Here is a 23,267-nt window from a genome sequence, read left to right as displayed (position 1 = left end):
GGAAGAAATACATTTAATTTATAATAAGGCCATGGCCTTGTATTGAATATGTTGCATTAAACCTGTGTTCCTTTAAACATTTTAACTGAACATTTTTAAAAAAGCTGAGTTACATAGTTTTATAGCCTGATAGCCTATATTATATTATAGCTCATCAAATATTTGAAACTTGAAACATAAGATAGCTACAATACAACACTTCCTCAGATAAATCCCACAAACGTTTTATCAATCACAACTTCACTCCTTGTTAAAAATGTGTGCAATCAACATCACAGGCATGGTAGGCTACATTTCCCTCAACTGGTGTTCAACATTTTCACATTTATTTTCACAAGGACTATAGTGACACCATCTGACAGTAGGCTACAATAACAACTCCAAGCCCTTCAGGACCAGCGCAACGAGACTGGATAAAAGAATAATAATAATAGCAACAATGCTACTACTAATAATAGCCTACTAATACAAAAAAAATAAAATAAATAAGTGTGATTTAGTTACAAGTTTTATCATAGAAGATGCAACCGGCTGGAAAACATGTTCAAATGAATAATACATTTATAAAGTCCACGACGTCTGAATGGCACGGGGTGATGTAAATAAATATGCGTTCGTTATAATAGTAAAATAAGGCTTCCCTGTGGAGAAATTTCCTTTCTCATTGTCAGGTCTAGCCATGGTGGACTCGGCTCGGACACAGAAGGCATTTCATGACATTTGTACGGGCTGAAGAGAATGTGTCGTCAGTTCCGTTTTCTGTCAGTCTGGTTGAGCAGATTTGCATTGGTCAGAAATCCTGTAGGTGCAGCCGATGGCCATGAAGCATTCAGCAGACTTTTAACAGAAATCTCCACGGTGTCATTCTTCTACAATCTCGTTGGATGCAAGTTTACGCTTGAAACTCGTGGAATACTGTAAGCGGTGTTGTGGTTGAATCTGGGAAGTGGTCACAGGTAAGAAAAATGAAGAGCATCCTCTATCCAGCCGGCTAGTACCTCTAACTCGCTAGCAAGATAGCTGTCCAAGCTTTTACGAAGTAGCCAGCCATTTAGCTGTCACGGGAACTGTTTGTGGCTGTGAAACCAACCGTTGTATGTGTGCACACAGTGTAACGTATGCAACCGATTTACAGCAGATACTGATTCTAATGACAGTGCTTTAGACGTTTTGAGAATTAACGCCAAATATATGGCTCGGGGGGGCATGCTTGAGTGTAATGTCGTGCATCATGGATTGCTAGCCGTTGTTGCTAGCGGGATTAATGTAGGATAACTAACGTAGGCTAGCGAAGATGCAGACTCTACAAGATGAGGTAGCTCCAAGGTTAGCTAGCTAAAGCAGACGGGGGTGTGACGTGTCACACAAATTTCCTTAGGCCAGTTGGTCTTGCAGCGTTTTCGGTTACATTTATGCTCTGCGGTTTGATCGGGTGAATTAGGAGCACTTCTGGGAGGATATCTGTGCCTTGGTTATTGATTGCTAACTTAGCTATAATAATTGAAGTATATATTGTGTTATGGCAACTTTAGTATATGGTACATTGTTTATGGGCATAGGTGATGCTGAGATGTTCACTGTGCCGCTGAATTGAGAGAAGGATTTTGTTTAGTGACCAGTCGTAAACCACCATCACGTTTTCAATCTGAACGCAACCAGCGATTCTGAATAGCATATGCATCAATTAGCAAAATGAGATCGTTTTGGTAGTGTAGCCTAAGTAGAATATCATTCCAATGTTTCAGGAAGTAAAAACCGCAATACATTCTATCAACATGTCAAGTGCCAGACTTACCTACACATTGTCGCGCATGTCGGTTATGTATTTGAACGAATCAGTGGGTCTTTTCCCGTTCTCCCTTTAATTGTAAGGCACTATGGCCTCGGCGCTAAGAGTCGTGATTGCCTGTTAGGTCAGTGCGCCTTCAGTTGCTGGATGCATACAGTATCTGCCGGTATATTTATGAAATGCCCTTTCATGTAGTACGGAGTGTTTCAGTGTACCGGTAAATTACAATAGGATGTGGAGCCATTGCACTCAGATCAGATAAATTGTATGCATCTCTTGTGTTGGATACATTTATTTAATCGATTCGCACTTACATGTAGAGATTGCATCTATGTTCATTTTAGGCATAGACTTACTACTTTAAGGTCGAGAGCCACAATAATACAATGCAGAATAGTCCACTTTGATGCTCTCCTCAATCTGCCTGTGTAGCTTTTAAGACTTTGCAAGACATTTTGCTTTCTTTACACTGCACTCACTGACTACCTTTTTTCTGTCAAACTTTGAAGAATCTCAACATGGCAGACAGCATCATGAGCAAAGCAGCGACCATGGAAATCCCCATCAACAGCAACGGAGACTCCAGAACACTGGGAGAAGATGATGGCCTCGAACAGGTGGGCGCCCCTTTGACAGCCATTTGTCTGTGTGTGTGTGCCGTTTATCTGCCCCTGAATTGCTATTAGGCTGGCATTCAGTCCCAGTGATACCTTCTCATCAAACAGGCTGGTGCTCATTAGTAGCCTACAACTGGTGGCTATTACGGCCACAATTAGTCTTGTGATTATGCGACAGCATTTGTTATGATCCCTGACATGATAGCCCCTATTTGAAATGTTCTATTTGTTTATGTGTCTTTGTGTCTCATTCTCTGTACAGGCTACTCATTGGAACTTAGATGAGAAGGTAGGACAGGCTCAGAGAGGTTCAGTGGTGGGCACAGGGTCAATGTTCCCATGGTTACCCCCCTTTGTGTGTGCATTTTGCAGTCTAACTAACCATTGTGGTTCCCGAGATAAATTTGCATTGAATTGTCTGGTATTATGTTGCTGTGCCACCTGAAGTAACATCCAAAGATCTGCATTGTCCATCCCCTCCATTTTGTGAATGTGTTGTTTTTAATCAACCTTCAAAAGGCGTAAATTGGCTGCATTCATACTGACCTTGCGTTTTGTATAGTAACATCAGGCCTGTCCTGAATACCCAAATGATAATAACTCATTTTGACCCTTTACTACTTTATCTGAGAACACGCCTTTAAACACAACTAGAGAGCATGTAATAATACAGGCTATTAACATAATGCATCATTGACATTGAAATGAACTAATGTATGTGAGACCTATTTTGCGGGGATAGATTCCTCCATGTCTGTGTAGTGTTACACCAGATTGTATTCAAGCTCTCTTCCTATTATCAGAAAACATCTACCTTGCAAATATTGTCATGTGCTTGTTATTGTTTTGGTGTGCCTTATGTCAAGCAACTTAGAGCTGTTCTTCAGTAGACCTTGTAAAAATACATAAACTCTCTATTTATGCCTTCTCTAAAGTCTCAATGTCTCACACAATTTTGTGTTAAAGTACAGAGGCCAATGATTCAGCAAACACCCTCCATATCAGAAAGGCCATATCAAGTCATTTAATGTTTTTTCCACTCAGCCACGGCTATCAGTGTCCTTGTCCAAGTAATAGGATACAATGCATTTAAATCGCATTGAATGCCAAGAACTGTTGCTTGCCAAGTGCCCAACACTAGTCCCCACATTCGAAGCACTCGAAAACCCAACAACAAAGCACTGCTTTGACTGAGTGGCTCATTGAATCTCCATGGACTGCAGTGCTGAGATTGCTGACTGTCTGATAAACCTGCTGGCCCCCAAAAGCAGCCCCAGAACCCTGTTGTTGTGTAGCCAAACAGTGTCAGTGTCTGTAGATAGTTCTACTAGGTATACTTGCGTGCACAGTGTCTCTTAAGGCGGATATGTGTTTCAGCATATTAATGACGGTCATAAACACGGAATGGGTGTACCAAGGTCTGCACACACTGGTGGGTTTGCAGATAGACTTTGCACAGGTGATGGGCACCTTCTGGGTAGTGTGGAGATGTTCTAGTAAGGTGGACACATTCACCTCTGCACCAGACCTCCACAACAAACTGCAAACCAACCCCAGGCAGTTAGTTTCTGTCATTCACTGGGAATTATTTTACACTGAAGCACATCTCCGCCTTAAACCACCCCAACCCCTCCTCCTCCTCCTCCTCCCCCTCCCCCTGTGCTTTAAGCTTATGGTCTGTCCTCCATGCCTCCAAAAGGACCTCCAACAGGTGATGGTGTCCGGGCCCAACCTGAACGAAACCAGCATCGTGTCCGGAGGCTACGGAGGCGCAGCAGAGGGCATAATCCCCACCAGCTCCATCAAAGGTACTGTGCGCCGTTGAGTGCTCTAGCCCTGCCGGAGCACAGAGGAGCCGTTAGCTTGATTTATAAAGCTCCGCCGACAGAAGTTCAGAACCCATCATCTTTTTTTATTTTTTTTTAAAGTGGTTGTATTCTTGAAAGCATGATAATGGCCATGAATTCACCTCCCTGGAGTTTGTTGTAACAGCATAATATAACACAGATCCAGGTATCTGCTCTCGTTTGGCTGGGGCATAGTGGACATAATCATGATTTGCTGGTCTCTTTAGGGCAGTGTGTTCTCACCGGTAAACACCAGTATGTTCTCCTGTGTTGGCTGCACAGGATGTTTTATCAGAATAGAACGCCATGTAAGCTATTGCAATTTTGGAGAACAAACTAAAGTCATTTTTTTGGATTTGCATGTGGCTCAACCATTGTTTTTGTTGTGTGCTGTTGGAGTCTGTCATGCACTTTACGCTCCACTTCCCTTGTTTATACGATCTCATAAAGACAATCCGTTTTCTTGAGACAAAATAAAATTGATGTTGCTTCACCAATATGGTATTTTGTACAGTATCTCCCAAATTGTAAATTGGAAAGAGGTAATATTGGAATTGGAAAGAAGTAATAAATTCAGGTAACTGCTGAAGAAATAGAATTGGTCTTCAGGGGCATTGATGGCCTTGACTACTTATGTCTTACACAAATTGAATTTGCTCCTTCCATCTTATTCTGTTTGACTCCTCTCTGGGGACAAGCATCTGTTGTCTGGAATTAGACTAGACCTTTAATTCACTCTGCCACTGTAAAGGTTCTGTCCTTGCAAACTTGTCTTAAGGCCGCCGATGACTGATTATTTGCCTGAAGAATCTCAGTAAATAATGCCATTCTAAAACCAATTTTCTCAGGCCCTGCCATCCGCTATAACCCTGAATACTTGGGCAGAAGAAAATCGGCTGAACCCAAAGAAGGTGGTCGTACACCTCCAGCACCGAATGCATACTTTCCATTTCTGAATCTCGAAACCTTCCAGTCTGTCTTTCTACCTGTCTAGCAGAAATGTGTACCTCTTTTGCTGAAGAAAGAGGCCTGTTGGCAGCATGTTTTCAGGGGTCTAATCCATATGAAGAAGGCAAACTAACCAAGGTTATTAATAGAAGGTTACACGTCTGTGCTCTTTTTATCAGCGGGCCTGTGTATGTTGTTGCATGCACACAACTACATTCTGAAGTGAATTAATTCTTACACCAAGCAAGTAATGTCTGGATAGCAACAATTCAGTGTGTTATCTTTTGTAATGTCCATGTTTTTGTGTCATGTAGTTCTGTCGGTCTCGACTGAACTCGTTTTCATTCACTGCTCACTTTTCATTTTATCATCTCCCTTCTCCACCATCCCGTCATTTCCTTTGCATGCTCTTTTTCTCCCTTTCCTCTTTCATACTTTCAACTACCAAAATCCAACACTCTGCTTACAACAACACTAAACGTGCCTAATACGTGTGCCGCTTTGAGATAATCTAACCACCTTTATTCTACTAATAAATCATTTACTAATATTTAATTCAATCTTTAATCATCTTAACTCCCCACAATTCTTATCTTGTTAACATGAATTGTTTTTCTACATTCTACCTTGACAATCATATGACAATTTACAAATCTGATATATGCCATTCTACATGTAATTTAAACAATCACGACCATAACTACCCAACCCACCACATAACCAACAAATCACTGCATGGACACTGTCCCCATGATCACCCTCGACCCCAAAACTGGTTGTTGAAATTCCCCTTTCCCCTCCAACCACCCCCACCCCTGCACCCTCCTCCCTGTTCCTACGCGCCCATTTCAGACCTGCGCAACAAATCACGCGGCATCATCCCCAGCCAATCAGCGGCCAGCCGGATAGCCAGCCAGGCACAGCAGTACCCAGGTATCCCTCGGGCCCATCGCCCAGTCCATCTCATTCTGTCCCCCTCCCTCCCCCCCACACCACACCACGCCATCTTCTCCACAACACATCTTTTATTCACATTATTATTTCACAACATCAAGGTTTCGAATTTACAGTGTCGTCCTTTTCACTGTATTATCGTGTCTGTTGCTGCGTTTACATGAGAGCTTTAATTCCGAATAAAACCAAGTTAAATCGGAATAAAAGTTAATTCCGCTTTAAAAGAGACCATGTAAACGCTTATTCCGCTTGAAAATGATTATTCTGAATTAAACTTAATTCCGATTTAAGTGGTTGGTTTATTCCGATGTTAAAGCGGAATTAACTCCCCTCCTTGATCATGTAAACCTTTATTCCGATTAAAAGTTTATTCCGTTTGTTTGGCGCATGCTCGTACAAGGAGGAAGAAGAAGCGCATGCTCGTTTCATGGTTAATTCGGCTCCGTCTTCTTCCCCCCTTCTCCGACAGTCTTCTCCTCCTCAGCTAGCAAACGTGAAGCTTGACAATATTCTCGAGCTGCTGGCTAAATAGTAGGCCTATTATCAGAGTTACTGTGAAACCCGTTTTCATTATGTTATTGTCCATGCTGTAACGTTAACCCGAGATGACAAAAAAGTTGCTAGCCAGCTAAAGTTTGTTTTCTTCCGGTAGACCTTATTAGGCTACGTTCATGCGCCGCCTGTCCAATCGGAACCCTTCCCGACCCCCAGACGTTCAGCAGAATACAATAAAGCGTAATTAACGTATGTTCCATGTAAACGCCAATTCGGAATTATTATTTCCATGTAAACTCGAAGGAGAATATTTTAATTCCGATCTATTTAATTCTGAATAAACTAATTCAGAATTAAAAACATCATGTAAACGTGGCCTGTGAGTATTAAAGGAGCTATGTGGAATTCTGTAGGCCTCTTGAACGTAGCCACGTGGCACTCTTCTATAAACTTGCATTGTATATAATACAGAGGCCACACATGGTCCAATGTGGAATTGTAACCTGGCACTAGCTGTCTGGACAACACAGCGCAGTGTTTTCCACATTCCATCAAAATGGTTGTTTCATTATCACGGTCATTTTTGGATGATTTGACCAAAAAAACTAGCACATAGCACCACCACATAGCACCTTTGATAATATGAGCTGATGATGCATCCTGTTACATCATGATGCTATACAGTTATAATCTGTCCAAATATGTCAGTATGACAAACTCTGCCGATTGTTATTACAACCTGATAAAAAATGGTCTTCTCCATCTCAGCTCCCAGCATGCACCACAGTAACAGCAACCCATCTATGATGGCGGAGGAGGCAACACGAGGCGTCGCCGTGGAGAAGTTTGACAGTGTGAAGAAGTGGGGCATTAACACATACAAAGTACGTGTCCAATAGAAACTGGTCCTTGTTAATAGATTAATGGCTTTCTCTAATTCATCAGTGTCTCTTACAGTAGTGTCAGCCATTTGCAACACTTAGTTTGTGTCCAACTGTCCATTGAGAACATTGAGATCTACACGAAACTTTCCTTCCTCCTTTCCTTCTTACTGAGTTTTTCCATACCCCCTTATTCTCTCCCACACTCCCAGTGTACGAAGCAGATGTTTTCGGAGCGTTTCGGCCGAGGTTTGCGCACGGTGGACCTGGAGCTGGAGACTCAGATCGACCTGCTGCGCGACACCAAGAGCAAGTACGAGAGCGTGCTGCGCCTGGCCAGCGCCCTCACCAGCCACTTCTACAACATGGTGCAAACCCAGCAGGCCCTGGGGGACATCTTTGCTGACCTCAGCCAGAAGTCACCCGAGTTGCAGGTACGACTGCCGTGTGTGTGTGTGTGTGTGTGTGTGTGTGTGTGTGTGTGTGTGTGTGTGTGTGTGTGTGTGTGTGTGTGTGTGTGTGTGTGTGTGTGTGTGTGTGTGTAAATATGTGATAATATAAGAAACAACATGCAAAACATGAGAGAGAGAGAGCAGGAGAGTGCTGCGTTAGGTCACTTAACTCTTTGGGAACAGACAAAAATGGAATTGAAACAATCTGCGACTGTCCTGTATGTAAAATTCCTTGGTGATAAAGTTTGTATAAGGCAGTCAGAGATCCAAGGCACACCGATTGAGTGAAAACATTAAAAATCCTTTATTTCATTGGATAAGGTTAGCGCCTATGCGTTTCGACTCTACTGAGTCTTCCTCAGGAATATGCGAGACACGTTTTGTCTGCTGTGTGCAATGCTGTATATTCAGAGACTGTTCTTCAGTGTTCTGTAGTATTGCTGAAAGTGTTGCTCATAAAACATTTTGTAAGGTCTTGTAGCAAGTTCCTGTATGTGTGTGTAAGTGTGTCTTTGCGCAACTCCAGTAGATGGCGGAATTGCATTAAATGTTGTGAAATTTAGTGTAATGAAGATTACAGATCAGAATACAATAGTCTGTTATCATTATATTTTAGTGTTTTATTTTTTCCTCTGTTACTCCTCAGTCACACTGTAGCATATATATATTCCACACAGATAATGTGTGTGTGTATTTATACTTATGCTGGTAGGCAGTACACTTGACATTATTGGGGTCGCACTGGCACCTTTAACCCTCTAGACTTCTGTGTGTGCATGTGTGTACGTGCTGTATTTGAATCTGTGAAAAAAGCAGCATGACTCTTTATGATTCCATAGGACGAGTTTGGGTACAACGCCGAGACCCAGAAGCTGCTTTGCAAGAATGGCGAAACCTTGCTGGGCGCAATCAACTTCTTTGTGTCTAGCGTGAACACACTAGTAAACAAGACCATGGAGGACACGCTGATGACCATCAAGATGTATGAGAATGCCAGGTAAGATGGCCAAAGCCTCTCAAAAGATGCACTAATCCAATGTGTTGAGGATTTAATCTCACTTCTAACACATCTCTCTTACCTACTCGCAGATTAGTCCGCCTCCGTTAAAGTGAACAGAGATTACTGCCTTCCTCTCTCTCTCTCTCTCACACACACAGGCATATTTATATGCATGTGAATATGACAATTATTTTCTGCACAAGTGCCAAATACATAGATGTATGCATATGTAACAAAGCCAGGCAAAGAAAAAAATAGTTCCAATCCTCAACTCAAGCTTTCTTAAAATACCGAGGTGTCTAAGCCAAATAATGGCAGATTCTGGAAACAATCCATTATGATAAGGTAACATAATCATGATTATGACTTTCAACAAATTTGAAAACAACATAATCTAAATATAATGATTATTTTGCTACATTCAGTTTCCTTTTGTCTTGAGTTGTTGCATATATTATCTTTTGGCATTTTGTTCTGTTGGATTATATGTCAAATTCAATTTCAACATCATGTAGTCAAGTAATGTGTCAAGTAATCATGTTCAATAATCATCTCATCTAAAAAAAATGACCTAAATGATTGTGATAATGATTTTTTTCCCATAATCGAACAGCTCTAGTTACTGCTCTACTGTTTGTACGTACGTGCTCGGCCTAACTAATGTTCATTGATTGACAGTTGTTGTCACGCAAATGCCTGGCCTAAGCGAAACCTGCGGCTGCAGGAGCAGGCCAATTGATAATAAACTATAATCAGCCAGCGAAGTTAAAGCTTAGGGCGGATAGCCGAGGCGTTTTGCATTGATTGTACCCCGACCCTCTGTCCCCTCATCTGAAAGAGTAGATTAGGCAGCGAGAGAGTCCTCTCTTCATTGTTGTCTGGGGGGGGAGGGAGTCGGTCAGACGACAAGGATTAGGGCTAAATAAGGCCAGCCCTGAGTAAACATCTTGTTATTTGGCAAATAATGAGAGAGAAGAAAGGGAAAGTATGTCCCTTGACCTAAAGAGTGGATTAAAAGCAGAAGAGGTTGAAAAACCCTTGAAGGAGAATTCTGGCAATTTTCTACATAGAGTACTGTCGGTACAAAAGAAATCAGTTCTACCTAGCTTGAGTTGCAGACAGCTACAGTGCTACACTCTAGGGGGATGTTCATTAAGGTCGATGTTCAAGTCAAAAGGATGACCTCAGAAGTCCCATACCTCTGTTTGATAATGGTATAATAAATCAGTGTTTCATTTATTTTGACAGAAATAAACATATTACATTTTTCTCTCTCTCTCTCTCTCTCTCTAGGCTGGAGTTTGATGCGTACCGGGCGGACCTGGAGGAGCTGAGCGCGGGGCCCCGTGACGCAGGCACCATGGTGCGGATGGAGATGGCTCAGCAGCAGTACCAGGTCCAAAGAGAGAAGTACGAGCGGCTGCGCAGCGACGTCTCCATCAAACTCAAGTTCCTGGAGGAGAATAAGGTATGGAAACCATGGAAACCACGGAAAGACGATACAGACGCACACTGACTTTTAGAGCAGGGATTGGGAACCTCGTGACTCGTGAGCCAGACATAGCATGTGGCGGCTGATGGAGAAATCTGAGCTGAGATTGTTCATCACGGTCAATAAGCGGTTAAAATTAGACAAATATTACACCACTGTGTCAATACAACTTAAAACACTAATTGCTGCATTGGCATTGGACAATGTGGCCTGACACGAGCCATTGTCACGTCAACTCTTCCCAATACTCAAGATGTCCATAAACTCCACTTTTGTCCACAAACTCAGTTTAGTTGTATGGGGTCAGGAGAAAAAGGTTCTAAAGGAAATTCCAAGGGAATGATCACTCCCGTGCTAATTGAATGTCAAATTCATAACCCTCAGAAGTAATTTCATGCATGATCAAGAGTTCCATATTATAATAATTACAATTCTACAAAAGATTATGTTTAATATACTTTGCCATGGTCCTGTTTCTTTTTTCTTTTCTTTTTTTTTAGGATAAGCTAGCAAGGGTAGATTGTAGCTAATGACTTTTGTACTTCTTCAGAGTTCACACTGTGGAAATGTTGTGTAGTGTAGTGATGCAGTGTCCTCTCTGTCCAGTAAAACATGGATTATCCTATAAATCTTAAAAGACCAACACTGCACAAATGGTAATCAATCATGTTTTATGTCTTATGTGTTTCTGTGCAGGTCAAGGTAATGCATAAGCAGCTGCTCCTCTTCCACAACGCCATCTCGGCCTACTTTGCAGGCAACCAGCAGCAGCTGGAACAGACTCTCAGACAGTTCAACGTCAAGCTCAAACCCCCCGGCTCAGACAAGCCATCCTGGCTGGAGGAACAGTGACCCTCCACCCCACACTACCCGACCAAAACAAGAGAAACGCAACGAAAAATGATCTTTCTTACAGTGGACACACACATACACACATACACACACACACACATACACACATGCACAGCACACACAGAGAGACTGATGGAGGGATAAACAGACGGGCAGAAGGTTGCATAAGTGGACAGAACAAGATGGAAGGAATATGCCAGAAGGAGAGGAAGAGGCATGTACTGTATATAACTAGTGTCAAGAGAGGGGCCAGTGACAACACGCAATATTGTGGCAGGGGTTCTCTCCCTTCCCCCATCGTCTTTCTCTTTCATTGTGTTCTGTTTTTTTTCTTCTTTCTTTTCTTTTTGCCCTTATATCTGTGTTTCTTTTGTTTTTGAAAGCCTTTCTTTCGTTCCAGATTTTGAGTTTGAATTGTCAAAACTACAGTCTTCACTCCATGTTGTAGTTACACAGAAGGTCCTTAAACCATAGGAATGTTTTGTACTGAGGAATGGATGGATGGATGGATGAACGAATGAGTGAATGTCACTTGTCATATTTAAAGAAAGTGTCAGTGAATGGAATCAGAAAGAGTCACTTTATAGTTATGTCCATGTTGATTAGGATTATGTTGTATATTAGATCATAGTTTGCAGGTTCATACTTGGAGACATGTTAGTGACTACACTTATGTTATCAGTGCAACATTATTATGCTGGGGAAGAACAAGGGAAAAAGGAAAGACAATGTAGCCAGATTTATATATGGAAGTTATTTATGAATTCATTAGACCTACAGTAATTGTCACTTTTATTTATTTTCATGTTATTTTGCGTTCAACATTATAACTGTGCTTATATTGCTTACTGTAGTTGTCATTTTCTATTTGTTTTTCAGACGTATCATTTGTTCAATGATAACAGAACCAGGATGTTGTTATAGTATATAGAATTACTGTAGTACGCACCTTACATCCTTTGCACTGTGTGCTATGCACACAGCTATGTGATGATGGTTCATTTCAATGCAGTATCGCTGGCAGTTATTTAAAACACTCCATATCTTATACTATTTTGCATTTTGTGACTTCTGAAGCATACCACTCAAACTCAAACATGAAGGCTAGGACCGTGTCAGGGTGATGACCAAATACACGGAAATACTGTTCGTTCACAGACATAGGAGTCACTCCAAAATTCAAGTTTACTGGTACTGGTTGGCTTGGTTTTAACATAGCGTGACTGATGGGGCTTTTTACAGTCAAAATATAAGCAAGAGATCAGTCCGGTGCCACCATTGCTCAAATGATTTTGCTGTTTTCAAGAAAGAGTGGTCTCTTGGTCCCCATTTAACTAGACCTTTCAACTTAATTGATCTGAACGACCAATGGTTTGCAGTTGTGTTTGTTAACCAGCACAGCTCAATCAAGTAAACTCATCTGAATGAATACAATCTTCATTCTTTAACTATAACAGTTCTATGGTAACTGGTAACTTGTGCCACTCTGATGGAAGGTCTTCCTGAAGTCACATGACATGGAAGTATTTATTGTAGAAATTTTGATTTTTGATATATATATTCTTTTTTTAGAACCTGCACATCCACTGAACCTCTCTAATGCCATTTGCTATTAGTGTTGCCAATCATCATGCATAGTTTACAATCAGTGTGATATATTTCATAAAACACCTCGTCTTGTGGACTGTAGAGTTATGTATCATTTTGCGAGAGGATTTTTGTTATGAGTTTATTCATAAGTGGCACAAATCCATTGTACACTCCTGTTGAAGAGCAGTTCCCATGTTTAAGAAGTGAGCTCAGTGACACACGATTTTCCTCTGTACTATGAGGCATTGAGGCAGATATATGTGATTTTCCTCTGAACTACTGTATGAGGCAGATACAAGTGATTTTCCTCTGAACTAGGAGGCAAACTTATTTGTAACACTGTAATGCAACACTCGTTCCATCTATTCCCCAATGAATATTTGTCTTTGTTTAACTGGATTGATGGGATCATGGAAGGTTTATAAAAGAATATTGTTTGCATATAATCTATTTTTTTAGGCTGGTGTGTCATATTCTAATGTTGTGCGTGAATGGAAAAGCAGGACTAATCAACAATAGGGCCTATGTAAATGTAAAAGTAACCCAGTTATCTTGCTCATGTAAATGTCTTGTGAAATGCCCTTACAGCGACCCCTATGTAATTGGCAAAAGTAGTCGAATCATGGTATGATTAAAAACGAAATAGTTTACCTTGTGTTGGTGATATGACTTGAGATGCTTTTCTGTGTGTTGCTTACATGTCACATGACAAATGCTCTCAGCACTGAACCTGTCAAACCTACTTTGTAGGTAGCTGTCTACCCAAATGAGGTTTTAACTCATAGGCTTCAAGAACGCTTTCCTTATGAAGACGCAGACCATTCCCGAAGTAGGCTAGGTTTTCCACCCGTCTGGTCATATCAACGGATACAGGTAGGCTATTGCAAGATACCCTCAGAAATGTCAGGTGTCAACGTCATATTTTCTTATGTCAATTACGTGTCTGAGTGCCAAACAGTTGCAGTTCACTTTTTACAATGTTGCAGCAATGTCATAGCCAATGCGAATTGGGTTTGCCATCAGAAATTCACTAGAAATGTGACGACAAATCACTGGTAAAAAACATTTGCCACTAGTGGGAAACAATGTTGCCAGAACTTTGCTGGAAGTTTACCTCTAGCGGCCAACTGTGGCAAACTTCTGGCGATATTTTCTTTTGAATTAATTTGTTTCCCACAAATCATCCACACGTTTTGCTGCTAATCCGCCGCAACTAACTTTTGTAAGGGTAAAAACTTCCTTTGTAGGCTTTGTTATTGTGCTTCGCGAAACTAAGTGTCAGAGTGCTGTAACTTACCAAATTAACCGCTGGGTTTTTCACCAAAGGCAAGAACAGACCGGGCTTTTGTTTTTGTAGGCCTATCCCAATCCGTTGTTAGTGCTCTGGTCTGGATTCAAAAACAGTGAAAGAAGACGTTGACACAGTTGAGTAGTTAATAGATAAAAGCCTATCATCCTCTAATACTTGTAGCCTAAGCTATCTGTCTGTGCCTCAACACGTGCACACACAACATTGCTATGCAGGGGTTAACTGGGCGTGTCACTGATTCCGCAGGTAAGAACATTTCACCACATGAATGCTTACCTAGAGGATGTGCAAAGCTTTTTTCGTCACAACTAGGTAGTGAGCAGGGAAGGGATGGTGGCTTCTCTCTTGAACGGCAATAAAACAGTTTGGTGAACTTCCTCCTGAAACCACCTGCGGTACAGGTAAGCGTAGGCTAAGCCTATGAATCGACCCTGTCATATGTTCTGTTTCTGACATTGGTTCACGTCGGTTCTATATGGTTTTAAGGACGATGTTAGCGTATCTTCAAAAGATGAAATCCGACTGACCTAACTCTTCTGTTAGCAGATCCTTGACCTTAAAGTGCAGGTAAAGAGTGGTGTGATCATATCGATTGTTATAATGAAGACCGCCATGATCAAAGGTGCTGAATGGTCTTAGTCGAGATGTGAGGACATTCCTGATAAAGTTGAAATGTAAAAATATGTGAGACTTTAACCGAATTAAGATACAGTATCTTCTAGATGGATAGATCTATACATTTCCCAAAACCTCTCATATTGATTTAGCAGTCACATGATCATTAGTTCCTCAACTGAAGAACCTTGCCAGATGAAGCTAAACTTCTGCTTTTGTGCTTGTTTTATTCTGTCTCCTGTGTTGACAGAACAATCTGCTGTGGGACATTGTCCCACCTACCTCAGAAGAAATAGGTGTGTGTGATATCCATTGTAGCCAAATAGTAACTCAGCTCCAGACAGGGCCTTTGTGCCCTATGGATGTGGATAAAGACATCATTTTATAAACTGGTCTGATTCAATGGCTCCACCGCCACCTCCACCACCACCACCTCCACCTCCAGCGCCACCTCCACCTCCTCCTCCTCCTCCAGGCAATGGACCCCTTTCCCGCAAGGGCCACAATCGGCGCTCTAAGATGCGCAACTTCAACTGGGAGGCCATTCCCCAGCACAGTGTACTGGGCAAGCACAACATCTGGACAACTAAGCCGGCCCGTACCGACTATGAGCTGGACACAAAGGGCATGGAGGAACTGTTCAGTCGCACAGACCAGAGCCCAGCGCCAAGGAAGGCCTCCATTCGCCGCAGTATCCACGGGATGCCAGCCAGCACCCAGGGACCTGAGGTAGGCTAATACACTTTGCTCATGTTCTGTCTTCTGTAGCACAGCCCGTCATTTGGTATTACTTGAACGAAATTCTGCTTTGAGGGATGCACCTGTGAGGCAGAGATCACTGCTGATGAAGGCGGAAAGATTGTTTGTTGGGTGAAAAATCCAGCGAATGTTTAGCTCCATAATGAACCTCTGAAGAACATGCATTTAGGCTGTTGACTTTTGTATATCAACTGAACATGTTGCCAATTCTGCAGGTCATTCATGCAGCATATAGCCTACAGTCAGGAGTTGTTCTATTTCTGTGTGGTATAGCATTTGAGGAAAATAGCTCAGATGTCAAGCTGTAGTTATGGTTTATGGTGCTATATTGCTCTACATTTGTGTGGACAATAATGTGTGGCGTTTCAACATGTGGTTGCAAACAGGCGTGGAGAGGTTGACTGGAATACTTGTAGCCTCAGGTCTTTTCTGCTAAGCCATCACCATATCCCCACCGAAGTCAAGATGCTGTCAGTGTCTATTCTTAGCCTTGTCGGCTGACATTACTGGCTATAAGATCAGTTCTGTAGTGGGGTATGATGTTCAAAACAATGTCTGTGACGTTGCTGTTATTTTTTTTTCTAGAATGTGGTAGGTGCCCCAAATCCAGGATTGCATATTATGAGTATGCAGTGTGTGAGCATGACTAACCCCTCTTTGAAATAATTTGAGCTTTAAAGGAAAACCATTTCTGTCACTTCAGTGTGGTGGGGCAGAGAAGCAGAAGTAAGCCCTGGAAATGTCCACCCAAGCTAGGGTTTGGGTCATGCTGAATACATTGGCTTTTGGTAACCTAGAGATGCAAACAAACGTGTTGCTGTTAGAGACATTAACTTATTATTCTGCAGATCCATTCCCCTGAAACACTGACACAATTGATTATGGCTGGCGATTGAATTCACAAAAAAAGTATCACAAAAGCCTCCTCACTTCAAAGTCCATTGTGCCATGTGGTTTAAGTAGAAATGCTTTGATGTGCACACTCCTGCTTGCTTGGTGAATCATTAGGCCTGCTGTGTGTGATGTGTTGTGTTTGCTCAAGGAGTGTGGTACCTCCAATACCTGTGTGCTGCTGCAGTAATATTTTATAAACACATTAACTGCACTTTGATATTGTGCATTTTCTTCCTCTCGTCTGCTATCACTTCTTTATTACGTGATTCAGTGTTTGGCTTTGTTATCCCTCTGCCTGTCACTGGAAAATAAAATGCAAAACAAGAACAGTAAACATCTTTTCATGTCGAGGTGTAGATGTACTGTTGCCACACCTGGTAACACAGATCCTCTTAACGACAACAAATCCCTTTTTTCCCCATCAATACCTCTAGAACAAAAACACACAATGGCAAAACCTCATTAATTAGCTTCAAATTATGCCATTGGTCAAGTGAATTGAACATTTACCAGACACTTTCGGCCTAATATTGATTCTCTCTCTATGGTGTTTTTCTTTATAAAAAACTGATATGAATGGATATGAATTCTGAGGTGCATTCAAATTTGCAAACAGGCGAACGTTTGCAAATAACTTTCTGTGTTTAATGAATGGTTGCGAACTCTTGCAAAACAGTCTGAGGAGTTGTTACAATGGAAGGTTGTCATCAAATTGTTCAAATTTATCTGTTCAGAGAAAACATGTTCGCTAGGAGTGTTCACCACAGTTTGCCGAATATGAACGCACCTCTGATTTTTCCAGGCATGTCAACTGGAATACTGTAAATGGGATGTGAACAAAGAAGGGTATCTTAAACATTTAACTAAACAGTGCTCATCATAACTAGAACTGGTATAACTAGAAATTTGAATTTGAGAATCTTCAAAGGCCACCATATTCTTGTAAATCAGCTAAATTGCTTTTCCTTATGTGCCTGCAGGTATCTATTCTAAGCTCCAAGAGGAACATGAACATTGGAATATTCCTGAAGCAGTTTAAAAGGTATAAGCACACAAGCAAGGGAAAAACTTGGAGACGACAACAACGTTCCTAGACAGGCCCTGCATACCTGTGTGTCAAATAGTTTACATGTCCAAGCAGGCTGTGGATTTTTACATGACAACTGTAGATAAAGCTATTTATGGCTCTAGAATCTAATGTTTTGTCGATTTTTAAAATTGTTTTGTTATTCTCCAACCTTTGACATTTTTATGTCAATATTCCTGTTCAGCTTGTTGCTTGAAATATGATGAAGTCATATTCATGCGGTCTTTAGCGGACTATAGGAATGGAGACAGGAAACACCAGTTAGATGCTGTCAGGCAGGCTAGGGCATGCCACAGACTGTTGCTTTCCACATAGAAGTCTAGTGCAGCTGTGTGATTCAGCCAAGCACTAGGTGCAGCCCAGGCCCTTCCCAGCCTGGTATGAGTAATTCAACCACATGGCCAGGATCCTGCTTCCCAATAACGTTGTGCCGGCAAGGCCCTGATTCGCTTGCTGTCGGCCCATGATCCATCTTGTGTTTTTAATGAGTGGATGAGTCACCGGCTCGCTGGAAATTGATCCCTGTTTGCGTCCCACCCCTACAGGCCGATGGCGGACATGGTGGCAGAGATCAGCCAGGGCCGGAGGGAAGGGTTTGGCCGAGGGAAGCTCCAGGAGTTGTGCAAACTGCTTCCAGAGGAGGAGGAGGTATGGGCTGCTGCACCTTTTCTCCATTGGGGGACGTGGAGTTGCGTCACATTTTCTCCAGTGCGGGGTGGGGAGGAGGGGGTAAGGGGGTGGAGGGTGGAGTAACAACAACTGATAATGACGCACAGTGATAGCTTTCGGCCTGGGGAGGGGGGGTGGGCGGGGATTAGCCACGTGTCATCACTTTATAGCGGTTAGCTATGCCAGAATGGAATTTGAAACTTTTTTGAAATGGATTCTTTTGTGTTGCACAATATATTACAACCTGTGTGTGTGTATGTGTGTGTATGTGTATGTGTGTGTGTGTGTGTGTGTGTGTGTGTGTGTGTGTGTGTGTGTGTGTGTGTGTGTGTGTGTGTGTGTGTGCAGGTGAAACAGCTACGCGCATATGAAAGCGATATTTCTGCGCTTTCGGAGGCAGACCTCTTCATGGTGCTTCTTGTCAAAGTTCCTTGGTGGGTATAGTTACGTTCTACAGCACACTTGATCAGTTAAACAAGTTGACACGTTCAACTCGATCTCCGGTCACTTTCCTGCAGTAGAGGTTGCATGTTTTCCTTCAGATGGAAATTCTTCCTAACTTACACTGAACTTTTCAAAGTTTCTTTAAAAAAAATGCATCCACATTTAGTCTGCAGTCCATGCATGTGAATGTAAACTCATGGTAAGATTAGCTTCACCCTGTAGTAAGTGTGTCCTCCTTTTTTTCATCACAGTTTACTTTATAACTCTCGGACTGGTCATCACATGTAACCACCATAACAAATGAATTCTTTCACGTGAAGGATGTTTGCATCTGTTGTAAATTCATTCGGTGACTTCTCTTCCAGCTATGAGGAAAGACTGCAGTGTTTGGTGCTGAAAGAAGAATTCTTCCCTTTCATGGATGAACTTAATCAGTCCATCGCCACTATGACCGCAGCTGGCCAAGGTGAAAGCCAAGAGCTCATTTTTCGTTCAGTTAGTCTGCCTCCCCTCCACAACCAATTACCTTTGAACTCCTGCAAAACGCAGATGCTTCACCAGTCCCTTGTGTGTTTGTTAATATATGAGACAAAAATTTATGAGCTACACGTGTGTTGAAATGTGAAAGCCTTCTCTTGATTTACTTGTTCTCTGCAGAGTTGCTGAAATGTGTTGATCTCCACTCTGTCATCCGGTTAGTGTTGAAAACAGGAAACTACATGAACGCTGTAAGTTCAGACATTTTTGGCTTTTTTTGTTAAATCAATCCAACTCCACAATATGTATACTTTACTGTTATGACACTGCAGGAAGAATGAGTTTCTAATTATTATGATGCACAAGATCTGTTCTGTCTCTTTAGTTTCTTCTTTTATGGACCTTTTATGGAAAATGGCAAGAAATGCGTACAAATGTCAACAGGCACAAAGAAACTAGCAAAACATCTTGTAACTGTTAGGCAGGGACTCATGTTGATTTGTCTGGTGTTCTACCCTGAAGCCTTATACTCTTGTTGCCATTGACTGCAGGGTGGTTATGCGGGCAGTGCCATCGGCTTTCGGATGACCTCACTTTTGAAGCTAGTTGACACCAAGGCCAACAAGCCTGGCATGAACCTGATGCACTACGTAGTGATGGTAACAAGCTAAATCCTTAACTACCTTGCTGCAAAGATCATGACAAAAAGTGGAAAATACGGTTTAGAAACATGCGTGCATGAATCTCATACTATACTCTGATTTCAGCAAGCACATAAGGTCGACATGGCTCTGCTGAAATTCCCCAACCAACTGGAGCATCTGGCTGATGCAGCAAGGTAAGAGGGACACATCTGGAGAATTAATTTGAATGATGCTCAAGGCTAGACATGCTTAAGAGAGAGTCAACAGGAGCAAAGTTCATAGTCGACTTATCAATCAATTATCAAGAGTGATCAATTGAGTGGGTGTTGTTTTTGTTTGACGCATCAACAATCTGAGGGTAAGGTTAATGAATACTGTGCGTTCCGCACTAAATCTGCGCAAGAAATTTGTGCTTGTAGTCGAGGTTGGTGTCATAGTTTGGCCAATGATGAGCGCTTCAGCACACAAGCAAATATATCAGTATTGGCTGATTACTTTTCCAATTCTTCTGTAGTACTTTAAAAAAATCATTAAACGACCTGAATTGTCCTCACAACCGCAGCTGTGTGAGCGTCTGGCCACAGTCTGACGAAAGTGTTCCAGTGTTCAAGAGCCACTATAAATTGATTTTGCTGTTATCAGCAGTGGCAGAGTTATGACGGTCATTTTTCACTTGTGGACAAAAAGTATGATTAGTCTTTGTCTCCCGCTGCCGCTCGTACGCGTAATGGTGCTGTTAATGGACCATTTGCGCTGGCAGCTCATTCACTCGAAAACACATTCTGTCCAGAATTCAGAAACAGGAACTGGAGGCCGAGTTTCATCGAAAGGCGAAGAAAGTTCAAAAGGTGAAGGAGGATTCAGAAAAGCAACCAGACCTTAAAGAACAAGTGGAGGATTTCCTAAAAGTAAGTCCCTCGATGCTATCTGCATGTAACTTTTTGCCCCCCCCCCCCCCCGCCCTTTAAAATCTATTTGAAATTAAATTGTTCTTTCTTTAGGAAGCGGAGTCTCGTGTGGCTGAAACTGAGACCTCCTTCCAGAACCTGAACTCACTGAGTCACTCAATTGCTGAGTACTTTTGTGAGGATCCCAAACAATTCAAGCTGGAGGAGTGTTGTATCATCTTTCACACGTTCTGTCAGAAGTTCCTACGAGCCATTCAGGTAAAGCTATCTCCTGTTGTGTTTGATCCAAGACTAGACTGACTGATTATCTCATGGGATGATGATAATCCCATTCTGTGAATTACCCTGTTGGGTTTGGTCTTTATTTGTGTCGGTTTTTATAGGTTAGTAATTACATTTTGTAAGATGTAATATTCCACATAAACTAACATTATGATTGAGTCTGAATATATAAATTATTTCTTTATTTTTTATATTTTTGAAGGCTCTTATTTTTGTTTAAAAGATTTTAGCGCTGCAAAAATTGAAAGTTGTCACAAATCTGCTGAAGTACAAACAGAGATGATTCATCCATTCATTCATTCTCTCTTTCATTCAAAGTAAAGAATGTTTGGTATGAATGAATAGAACAAATAGAATGTTCAAATAAAATGTCACGAGGTTAGCCCGTTGTGTTCCATCAGTGGCGATGAGTCACATAACCTTTGTTATGATAACAGCCAGTATTTATGAGCAATAGCAGCTATTCATCACGAGTGATAGCAGCCAGCTCTCATGAGAAAGTGGATAAGCAACCCTCTCTCTCCTCTCCACAGGAAAATCGGGATCGAGAGGTCGCGGAGGTCAAACGAAGACAGCGCGAGCGCGTGCAGTGCGCGGCCAAGCGCCGCTCGACGGCCTCGTGCTCCATGAGGGACAAGGACATGGAGGGGGTGGCCCTGGAGTCCGTCCTGCAGCGCTTCCTCACCAACCGCTCGTCGCGCCGGAGAGGGGTCTCGCGCTCGCCCACCGGCTCCAGCTGCGGCAGCCTGTCGGAGGTGCCCTTCAAGGAGAACTGCCGCGCAGAGAGGAAGTCTGAGGGCGGAGATGGTGGTGGTGTCGGTGGTGGTGTCGGTGGAGGTGGAGGTGGAGGTGAGGTGAAGGCGGGTGGAGAGAAGGACTCCACCAAAGGAGCAGAGTTACCGAGACACGCGAGGAATTCGACGAGCAGCCCGCGGCAGTCGCCCGACAAGGAGAACGTGGCGGAGAACGCCGCGACGCGCGTTCCGTCGGAAGACGGAGGCGACGAGAGCGCGGGGGACGGGATCCCCGCTCCGGCGCACGACCCGGTCTGCTCCACCCCGATCTCGAAGCGCAACGCGAGCGCCTCGTCGATCGGCAGCCAGATCACGGTCTCGATGACCGAGGACAGCCGCGAGGCCGACGGCGACGACGAGGACGAGGACGAGAGCCTGGCGGAGGAAGAGGCGCAGAAGCTGCGCGAGGTGTCGCGCAAGGTCCTCCGCTACCAGAACAGCCGCGGCAGCCTGTCCTGCGCCGCCGACCTCTCGCTGGACGCCCAGCGCTCGCCCGGCGCCAGCGGCTGCGGCAGTGCCACGGCGTCGCCACGGCGTCGCCGACGGACTTTCCTGGACGAGGAGGAGATGGACGCTGCCGAGAAGCTTCCGACGGGAGGAGACGGGGAGCCCAAGGCGGTCCTGAGGCCGCACCAGCGCTTCCTCCAAAACAAAGCCAACGGCATCAGCCGACGGCACACGCTCACACTGCCCCCAGTGGCCAAGTCGGTGGACAGCGAGGAGGACGACGACATCTGGATCCCTGCGGCCGACCCCAAAAGACCCAGAGCGCCTCCCCTGTCTCAGGTCGGGAAGGTGAAGTCCGAGCACGTCCTGGAGTCGGCCAACTCCTCGTTTGAGTTTGTGGACACTCCGGTGAAGAAACCCCCTGGCTCCTCTGTGGATGCGAAAGTGGATGGGAAAAATAAGGTGGTGGTTCCCCCACTGAACTTCAACCTGCAGGGGAGCCTGGTCCAAAGGCGCAGCTCATCTCGGAGTCCCTCTGGATTAATGTCCTTTTTTAAGCGTCTTGGTGAAAAAACCAAGCCTGTCTGACTCAGACATTCGTCCAACACTTTGTTTGTTGTATGTTTGGTCGTTTTGTGAGTGACTTCCTCTTCCTTTTTAACTGTTCGTGATGTGTTCCGCTTTTGGCTGTCTCCATTTTACACTCACGTTTTAGACCACACAATGAACTTGGATTGGAGATATTTTAAATACCGGAGACTTGGACTTCTTTTAAAATGCCTCGGAATGGTAGTTTTACTTCACTCAGCCTGTTACCATGGACATACAAAGGTTGTTGTAATACCACAAAGTGTCCACTAAGTGGCAGTAGATAATAAGAAGGGCTCCTGAAAATACACTGCCACATGTTTTTAAATCATATTCAATGCATTTTATCTGATGTTGTTTTGTCTCTTAATTTATGTTTTACCTACCGTACTTGGCCTTATTAAATGTGTGCTTTTGTCACACAAAACATCTG

At 43.1% G+C, this 23,267-nt stretch overlaps 2 protein-coding genes and 1 long non-coding RNA gene across 6 annotated transcripts in view; 2 read left to right on the top strand and 1 right to left on the bottom strand.

The window, feature by feature from the left end:
- Nucleotides 1-14,343, bottom strand: part of LOC134099982 (uncharacterized) — a 19,700-nt gene extending 5,357 nt beyond the window's left edge. The window contains exon 1 of the long non-coding RNA XR_009941196.1: nt 14,215-14,343. This is a non-coding gene — a long non-coding RNA (uncharacterized LOC134099982). The remainder of the gene's footprint in view (nt 1-14,214) is intronic.
- On the top strand, nt 768-13,583 carry LOC134099466 (arfaptin-2-like). Of its 4 annotated transcripts, XM_062552343.1 has the most exons (11): nt 768-956; nt 2,299-2,406; nt 2,669-2,695; nt 4,106-4,214; nt 5,102-5,164; nt 6,054-6,134; nt 7,419-7,534; nt 7,744-7,965; nt 8,823-8,980; nt 10,277-10,451; nt 11,172-13,583. In XM_062552343.1, the coding sequence occupies exons 2-11, from the start codon at nt 2,308-2,310 to the stop codon at nt 11,325-11,327; spliced, it is 1,206 nt and encodes a 401-aa protein (XP_062408327.1). In that variant the 5' UTR covers nt 768-956; nt 2,299-2,307; the 3' UTR covers nt 11,328-13,583. The 4 variants fall into 4 exon arrangements, with proteins under 4 accessions (XP_062408327.1, XP_062408328.1, XP_062408329.1 ...); XM_062552344.1 differs by lacking the exon at nt 5,102-5,164; XM_062552345.1 differs by lacking the exons at nt 5,102-5,164; nt 6,054-6,134.
- fhdc4 (FH2 domain containing 4) lies at nt 13,714-23,267 on the top strand. The gene is made up of 13 exons (XM_062553029.1): nt 13,714-13,790; nt 14,473-14,627; nt 15,092-15,570; nt 17,475-17,536; nt 18,127-18,229; nt 18,599-18,684; nt 19,060-19,160; nt 19,352-19,422; nt 19,723-19,830; nt 19,939-20,009; nt 20,606-20,723; nt 20,817-20,981; nt 21,539-23,267. The coding sequence occupies exons 3-13, from the start codon at nt 15,244-15,246 to the stop codon at nt 22,832-22,834; spliced, it is 2,508 nt and encodes an 835-aa protein (XP_062409013.1). The 5' UTR covers nt 13,714-13,790; nt 14,473-14,627; nt 15,092-15,243; the 3' UTR covers nt 22,835-23,267.

This window comes from Sardina pilchardus, chromosome 13, assembly GCF_963854185.1.
Source record: "Sardina pilchardus chromosome 13, fSarPil1.1, whole genome shotgun sequence".
Classification (NCBI taxonomy): Eukaryota; Metazoa; Chordata; class Actinopteri; order Clupeiformes; family Clupeidae; genus Sardina; species Sardina pilchardus.
This window is presented reverse-complemented; position numbering and strand designations above follow the sequence as displayed.

Excerpts from the sequence above, each read along its gene's own strand:
- LOC134099466 (XM_062552343.1), top strand. The coding sequence starts at position 2,308 with ATGGCAGACAGCATCATGAGCAAAGCAGCGACCATGGAAATCCCCATC. Across the intron at positions 2,696-4,105 it reads ATTGGAACTTAGATGAGAAG|GACCTCCAACAGGTGATGGT; the intron begins GTAGGACAGGCT and ends TGCCTCCAAAAG. Across the intron at positions 6,135-7,418 it reads CCAGGCACAGCAGTACCCAG|CTCCCAGCATGCACCACAGT; the intron begins GTATCCCTCGGG and ends TCTCCATCTCAG.
- fhdc4 (XM_062553029.1), top strand. The coding sequence starts at position 15,244 with ATGGCTCCACCGCCACCTCCACCACCACCACCTCCACCTCCAGCGCCA. Across the intron at positions 19,831-19,938 it reads TGATGCACTACGTAGTGATG|CAAGCACATAAGGTCGACAT; the intron begins GTAACAAGCTAA and ends CTCTGATTTCAG. Across the intron at positions 20,010-20,605 it reads CATCTGGCTGATGCAGCAAG|AATTCAGAAACAGGAACTGG; the intron begins GTAAGAGGGACA and ends CATTCTGTCCAG.